At 55.3% G+C, this 7,836-nt stretch overlaps 1 protein-coding gene across 5 annotated transcripts; it reads right to left on the bottom strand.

Moving 5' to 3' along the window:
- Positions 1–107: 107 nt before the first annotated feature.
- yipf2 (Yip1 domain family, member 2) lies at positions 108–7,547 on the bottom strand. Of its 5 annotated transcripts, none has more exons than XM_069195609.1 (10): positions 7,349–7,546; positions 7,000–7,141; positions 6,229–6,270; positions 5,838–5,974; positions 3,229–3,309; positions 2,881–2,968; positions 2,395–2,511; positions 1,298–1,464; positions 806–988; positions 108–711 (listed from the first exon to the last, which is right to left on the bottom strand). In XM_069195609.1, the coding sequence occupies exons 3-10, from the start codon at positions 6,257–6,259 to the stop codon at positions 604–606; spliced, it is 912 nt and encodes a 303-aa protein (XP_069051710.1). In that variant the 5' UTR covers positions 6,260–6,270; positions 7,000–7,141; positions 7,349–7,546; the 3' UTR covers positions 108–603. The 5 variants fall into 5 exon arrangements, with proteins under 5 accessions (XP_069051710.1, XP_069051708.1, XP_069051709.1 ...); XM_069195607.1 differs by having other exon boundaries at positions 7,373–7,546; XM_069195608.1 differs by having other exon boundaries at positions 7,383–7,546.
- Between the last annotated feature and the right edge of the window lie 289 nt (positions 7,548–7,836).

Here is a 7,836-nt window from a genome sequence, read left to right as displayed (position 1 = left end):
CCTGCATGACGCCAACGTCCATCAGATCTTCCTTCTCAGTTAAACGGCCCTGATCCCCCCCCGAACCCAGGAAATGTCCCTGTAAAAAGAACACGTTCACAGTAAGATGTCTTCCCACAACTTTTTAATTTCCGCGATCCATCATTTTCCATCTCAAAAGGAAAAATACATAAATAACCATGATGGGGTTAACCCTAACACTTGACTGCAAACTGGGTAAAGGAATCCCCTTCCCTTCGGTGTGCCTGAACCCCGAGACTCGACGCTCTGTCCCCGCGCTGACCGTCCCCTCGGGCTGCGGCGGGACCGTGGGACCGCAGGACGGAGGGACAGGTCATCCTGCGCAGCGACTGGGCCGCTCTCCCTCTCCCACGGTACCCCGCTGTCCCGTTCACACGGCGACAACGTGCAGGACTGCTGGGCCAGCCCACCCAGCCCGCCCGCCAGCCCCTGAGCCCCTGCCAGTGTACCACCCCCAGAGCACAAAATAAATAATTTCTCCAAAACAAAAAACTTTCCCCCATTTTCCTCCCTCCCCTCGTTCCCTCATTCCCTTATCCCCTCACCCTCTCCTTTGGCCCCCCCTCGCCCCGCCGGTGTTGCTCAGTGTGTCACAGCTGTGCGGGTCAGCAGGGTGCTGTGGTTCCCTGTGGGGGTGGCCGCCGGTGTGGTGGGGCTCCACGTGCGCTCGGCGGTCTGGAAGAAGTAAAGCTGAGGAAGAGGGAAAGGGAGGTTAAGGGCGTGGACAGCTGCTGACACCGTACGGGTCTCGCCGCCCACCCCCCCGGAGCCCCCCGGGCCTCACCTTGCAGCCAATGGCGAGCAGCGCGTGCAGGAGGACGATGGCGATCACCGTGGCAACGGCAGTGACCTTGGTGTCGTCGCGGACCACTGGCCAGAACGTGAGAACCAGCACCGAACCCGAGATTGCCACGGCAACCAGGATAAGCAGCCACTGCAACCACTGCACCGGAATAATCCAGAGAACCTGAGAGAAGGACAGGGGACAGCGGAGAGGAAGAAAGAGAAAAGGAGAGAAGTTTAGAGAATTGACTAGCTGAGTCAGGATTACTTGTCTCCTTGAAACGTGCCAAGCTCTCATTCATTCCAGAACCTCGGATCAGCCAGCTATCAGAAGTGATCTTAGATCCTGTGCGTGTACTGTAGTACCTGCCCCCATCTGACCTCCGCCAGCTCGCCTGCAGCCTTACTGCACCATCAGACACTAGGCTGAGCGCAGGCTAATGATGTAGGACTACCAGCCTCAAAAGCAGTCGGACGAGGACATGTGGCTCACCGAGGTGGGGATGTAGATGGACAGGGAATATCCGTACACGCAGACCGTCTCCAGAAAGGAATACCCGACGACCTGGTGCTCCGACCCACGGCGCCACTGCAGGAACCCCCAGACACACAGCGGGACCAGCCAGGCATAGCAGAACACGGCCACCCCTGCTATCGACACTGAGAGAGAGAGAGTCTGGACTGAGACAAATATCCCCAGCACAGCCCCCGTCTCCACTGGCACAGCCAGGCCAGCACAGCCCCAGACTCCACTGGCACAGCCAGGCCAGCACAGCCCCAGACTCCACTGGCACAGCCAGGCCAGCACAGCCCCAGACTCCACTGGCACAGCCAACAGAGCCCCAGACTCCACTGGCACAGCCAGCACAGGGCTGAGATCACTCCTGTGGGAGGACAGAGGCAGGGAGTCTGGGCTGAGATCAGTCCTGGAGGGGACAGAGACAGAGAATCTGGGCATGAGATCAGTCCTGGAGGGGACAGAGACAGAGAATCTGGGCATGAGACCAGTCCTGGAGAGGACAGAGACAGGGAGTCTGGGCTGAGATCAGTCCTGGAGGGGACAGAGACAGAGAATCTGGGCATGAGATCAGTCCTGGAGGGGACAGAGACAGAGAATCTGGGCATGAGATCAGTCCTGGAGGGGACAGAGACAGAGAATCTGGGCATGAGATCAGTCCTGGAGAGGACAGAGACAGGGAGTCTGGGCTGAGATCAGTCCCGGAGGGGACAGAGACAGAGAATCTGGGCATGAGATCAGTCAAGGAGGGGACAGAGACAGAGAATCTGGGCTGAGATCAGTCCTGGAGAGGACAGAGACAGGGAGTCTGGGCTGAGATCAGTCCTGGAGAGGACAGAGACAGGGAGTCTGGGCTGAGATCAGTCCTGGAGATGACAGAGACAGGGAGTCTGGGCTGAGATCAGTCCTGGAGATGACAGAGACAGGGAGTCTGGGCTGAGATCAGTCCTGGAGGGGACAGACAGTCCAGAAATCAGTATATAAGTGAGGGGCAGAGAGCAGTGAGAAACAGAGAGAGTGGGGAGAACAGAAGAGGCGAGGAAAGTTAAGTGACCACAGGACGGCTCTCACACCTTTGTGGAACTGGGGCCTGTAGTGATACTGGGGGTCTCCCATCTTGGCCAGGAAGGTGTAGAGGTTCCCACTGACGGCCATAGAGAAGACCAGTGTTGCGCAGATCCAGAATGGCCCTGAGAGAGGAGATGAGCAGGGAAGGGGGAGACAGGGAGAGAGATGGAGATGGATTATGAGACCCAACACTGCGACTCCATACTGCGGCCATGTGGTGTTTCTGTGCGACATGAACAAATGTGCTGCTCTAACAGGGTCTGCAGAGTACGAGCCTTATCTGAGCTGCAGTCCTCAAGACATCAACACGAACAGGGCAGGTTTGCCCCTTGATCCCTCGCATTCTCAAGTTCAGCAGGAGAAATCAGCATCGCCTGGCTGCGATAGCTGAGCTCTCCAGCTGTGTCTCTGCGTAATTCGAGCTTTTTCTCCTCACGTGCATCTGTGTTTGTTAGCTGATCTATTTTTGTGACAAAGTATCCATGTCTCACCGTACAGGTCTGGATTGCTACGGAGATGGTGCTTCACGAAGCTCCGGCCAGGAAACGGCAGCACTGAGCCCTTTATCCTGTCCAGCACCTGCGACAGAGGACACGGTCAACACAGCGGGATACTATCGGAATACTTTTACTGTCAGTCGATAGAATCAGTGGGGCACTGTGCACACACTGCTTCCTTTTTTTAGTGAAGATTTTTAATGCGATAACAGCAATTCTTAACTTCTATATCCAACTGCAGTAATTAGCAGTTGTAAATTACTTGTCCACCGCAAGAGTGAGGAGACAGTTTATGTGAAAGACTCTCTGTCTGTGGTCCTGCGACTCTTCCAGCCAGGGTACCTGCAGTGTGTCAACGTTGAAGAAGGACTGGTAATACTCAAAGGTCCAAAAGCTTGCTGTCGTTCTCTCTCCACTCAGCAACTGGAAGAACAGACAAGGGGGGCTGGTTACCTCACCAGAGCAGCTTTATGCGTCATATATCAAAAACAGGACCAGATCCAGGCCTGTAACAGACACACTGTAACACACAGAGAGAAACAGCACAGGGGTTTGTAGTGCTATTCTCATATAGAGCAAAAGAATGTGATTGGTGTAGTGTGAGCTCAGACTGCCTGCCCCCGTCACACTCCCTGAGATCCCACTGCGCCCCCGTCACACTCCCTGAGCTCACACTGCACCCCCGTCACACTCCCTGAGCTCACACTGCACCCCCGTCACACTCCCTGAGCTCACACTGCACCCTTGTCACACTCCCTGAGCTCACACTGCACCCCCGTCACACTCCCTGAGCTCACACTGCGCCCCCGTCACACTCCCTGAGCTCACTCTGCACCCTTGTCACACTCCCTGAGCTCACTCTGCACCCTTGTCACACTCCCTGAGCTCACACTGCACCCCCGTCACACTCCCTGAGCTCACACTGCACCCTTGTCACACTCCCTGAGCTCACACTGCACCCCCGTCACACTCCCTGAGCTCACACTGCACCCCCGTCACACTCCCTGAGCTCACACTGCACCCTTGTCACACTCCCTGAGCTCACACTGCACCCCCGTCACACTCCCTGAGCTCACACTGCGCCCCCGTCAAACTCCCTGAGCTCACACTGCACCCCCGTCACACTCCCTGAGCTCACTCTGCACCCCCGTCACACTCCCTGAGCTCACACTGCACCCCGTCACACTCCCTGAGCTCACACTGCACCCTTGTCACACTCCCTGAGCTCACACTGCGCCCCCGTCACACTCCCTGAGCTCACACTGCGCCCCCGTCACACTCCCTGAGCTCACACTGCGCCCCCGTCACACTCCCTGAGCTCACACTGCGCCCCCGTCACACTCCCTGAGCTCACTCTGCACCCCCGTCACACTCCCTGAGCTCACACTGCACCCCCGTCACACTCCCTGAGCTCACACTGCACCCCCGTCACACTCCCTGAGCTCACACTGCACCCCCGTCACACTCCCTGAGCTCACACTGCACCCTTGTCACACTCCCTGAGCTCACACTGCACCCCCGTCACACTCCCTGAGCTCACACTGCACCCCCGTCACACTCCCTGAGCTCACACTGCACCCCCGTCACACTCCCTGAGCTCACACTGCACCCCCGTCACACTCCCTGAGCTCACACTGCACCCTTGTCACACTCCCTGAGCTCACACTGCACCCTTGTCACACTCCCTGAGCTCACACTGCACCCCCGTCACACTCCCTGAGCTCACACTGCACCCTTGTCACACTCCCTGAGCTCACACTGCGCCCCCGTCACACTCCCTGAGCTCACACTGCACCCTCGTCACACTCCCTGAGCTCACACTGCACCCCCGTCACACTCCCTGAGCTCACACTGCGCCCCCGTCACACTCCCTGAGCTCACACTGCACCCCCGTCACACTCCCTGAGCTCACACTGCGCCCCCGTCACACTCCCTGAGCTTACACTGCACCCCCGTCACACTCCCTGAGCTCACACTGCACCCTTGTCACACTCCCTGAGCTCACACTGCATCCGTCACACTCCCTGAGCTCACACTGCACCCCCGTCACACTCCCTGAGCTCACACTGCACCCCCGTCACACTCCCTGAGCTCACACTGCGCCCCCGTCACACTCCCTGAGCTCACACTGCGCCCCCGTCACACTCCCTGAGCTCACACTGCACCCCCGTCACACTCCCTGAGCTCACACTGCACCCCCGTCACACTCCCTGAGCTCACACTGCACCCCCGTCACACTCCCTGAGCTCACACTGCACCCTTGTCACACTCCCTGAGCTCACACTGCACCCTTGTCACACTCCCTGAGCTCACACTGCACCCCCGTCACACTCCCTGAGCTCACACTGCACTCGTCACACTCCCTGAGCTCACACTGCACCCTTGTCCCACTCCCTGAGCTCACACTGCACCCCCGTCACACTCCCTGAGCTCACACTGCGCCCCCGTCACACTCCCTGAGCTCACACTGCACCCCCGTCACACTCCCTGAGCTCACACTGCACCCTTGTCACACTCCCTGAGCTCACACTGCATCCGTCACACTCCCTGAGCTCACACTGCACCCCCGTCACACTCCCTGAGCTCACACTGCACCCCCGTCACACTCCCTGAGCTCACACTGCACTCGTCACACTCCCTGAGCTCACACTGCACCCTTGTCACACTCCCTGAGCTCACACTGCACCCCCGTCACACTCCCTGAGCTCACACTGCGCCCCCGTCACACTCCCTGAGCTCACACTGCACCCCCGTCACACTCCCTGAGCTCACACTGCACCCCCGTCACACTCCCTGAGCTCACACTGCACCCCCGTCACACTCCCTGAGCTCACACTGCGCCCCCGTCACACTCCCTGAGCTCACACTGCACCCCCGTCACACTCCCTGAGCTCACACTGCACTCGTCACACTCCCTGAGCTCACACTGCACCCCCGTCACACTCCCTAACCTCAGACTTTTCCTCTGCTCCCTCCTCATCCTCCGATAGGTCAAGCCTCACAGCTCCTCCCTCAGCCGGATGTGCTGGGATTGGGTAGGTTGAGGCCCCTGGGTCAGCTGACAATAGCTCAGCAGCCTCTTCAAACTCTTGAGAAATGAAACACAGGGTCAGAGTGACAGTGATACACACGCTGTCTGTCTGTCTGTCAGTGTGAGAGAGGGCAGTGTGTGTGTGTCAGAGAGAGAGTGCTCTGTGTCTGAGAGAGGGCAGTGTGTGTGTGTCAGAGAGAGAGTGCTCTGTGTCTGAGAGAGGGCAGTGTGTGTGTGTCAGAGAGAGAGTGCTCTGTGTCTGAGAGAGCAATGTGTGAGTGTGTGTCAGTGAGAGAGTGCTCTGTGTTTACCTTGAAACTTGAGATCATCAGGAGCCGCCATGTCAACACAGTCTTCAGAAATGGAACAGAACACAACAGTTAATCAAAATAACAATAATAATACTTTATCAATGATATAAATAATAATAATATGGATAAACTGCTCAAAGTGTCTGGAAAATACTACAGGAGCTATTACAGCAGTTTTATTTTACACAAGAAGAAATGGCAGCCACAGTACATACAGCTGCAACAGTAGATACAGTAGTAGCAGTAGGAACAGTAATATAACTGTTAGAACACCAGAGCAGCAGTATGTCTGTTGTGGATCTATGTCTCTACAGGCCTGTAGCCAGTACTTGTTGGGCTGGGATCATGCCTGACAATATGAAACCCTCTTGATCTCAGTGCTCTGGAAAGGGCCAGTTTAGAGCACCCTGTGCACAAGTAGGAAGTAGGACAAACCGGAGCACCTGGACAGATCCCACACAACCCTGAGGGAACATGCAAACTCCTCCCGGGGTACCCCTGCGTGGACGGGGTCACTGGCGCTGTGTTGCAGTCGGACTAATTACCACACCACCATGCTGCATGAGTACGATGATGAAGTCAACAATAATTAATATCAATAATTAATTAATTAATATAAATATTGCTGCTGCACGGCCTCGCAGTGTTTAGCATTGCTACATGGCAACACTGGGTCTCTGTGTTCCCTTCTGGAGCTGGGTGCTATCTGCACGGAGTCTGCATGTTCTCCTTCCTCCGGGTGCAACCACATCCCACAGTGCAAAGACATACCGTTAGGTTAACTGGTTTCTGGAACCACTGGCCCTCGGGCGTGTGTGTTTGTGTGTGTCCTGCGGTGACTGTAGTCCCGTCTAAGGCTGTACCCCTCTTTGCGCCCAGTGTTTCCCGGGACAGGCTCCGAGGCAGCGCGACCCTGAATTGAATAAGCCGTTATTGCAAGTGACATAATTAATATAAGCCCAGTTTTTGCCAAGTGACAATAAAGACTGTAAAAAACGTTCATCTGAAAAACAGCTATTACATATACAGCTATTCTAACACGAGTTGGAGTCATTAGAAAGCAGAATTGTTTCATGCCCGGTCCAAAATAGTTTCGTCATTATGGTAATTATAACCATACCTCTGCAGCAGTCTGGATTCTCACCTTGTCTCACCTGAAACTATCCCGTTTCTCCTCTTCGTCAGCGGGACAGATCCGCACGACTCAGCATAAATACCCAAGTACAGATGACACAAATAACGTAAACCTCAAGTCTCTCTTTTTTTCCTGCCTCCACATCTGACACGAAACGTCAGTGCTTCCACGTCACCCACAGCAGGCATCTTCCCTCGTCATGTGACGAGGGCCTGAAGCCGGAAATTGCTACCGGAAAGCAGTGCTTCGCTGTAAGACAACTAAAGAGATGGTGGGAGCTTTAAAACTGCTATGTTTCACCTTCTTTGTATTCTTTAAAAGAAAACCACGTGTTCCTTAATAAAATAAACTAATATATGTTGGGGATTTTTTTACTTTTAAATAGGGAAGACAGATAGAATACAATAGTCATATCTTGTTTCCCCATCGGAAGGGATAACTGCGTAACACAATACATTGTATAAAGAAACTAT

Source organism: Lepisosteus oculatus, chromosome 11 (genome assembly GCF_040954835.1).
Source record: "Lepisosteus oculatus isolate fLepOcu1 chromosome 11, fLepOcu1.hap2, whole genome shotgun sequence".
Classification (NCBI taxonomy): Eukaryota; Metazoa; Chordata; class Actinopteri; order Semionotiformes; family Lepisosteidae; genus Lepisosteus; species Lepisosteus oculatus.
Note: the sequence above shows the minus strand (reverse complement) of the source record. Positions and strands in the feature narration are given on the sequence as shown.

What these genes read in the sequence shown, in the direction of transcription:
- yipf2 (XM_069195610.1), bottom strand. Translation starts at nt 6,259, where the DNA reads ATGGCGGCTCCTGATGATCTCAAGTTTCAAG. An exon ending in TCAACGTTGACACACTGCAG is followed by an intron (nt 2,969 to 3,228) that starts GTACCCTGGCTG and finishes CCTCTGTCGCAG; the next exon opens with GTGCTGGACAGGATAAAGGG. An exon ending in CAGGCCCCAGTTCCACAAAG is followed by an intron (nt 1,465 to 2,394) that starts GTGTGAGAGCCG and finishes TCTCTCTCTCAG; the next exon opens with TGTCGATAGCAGGGGTGGCC.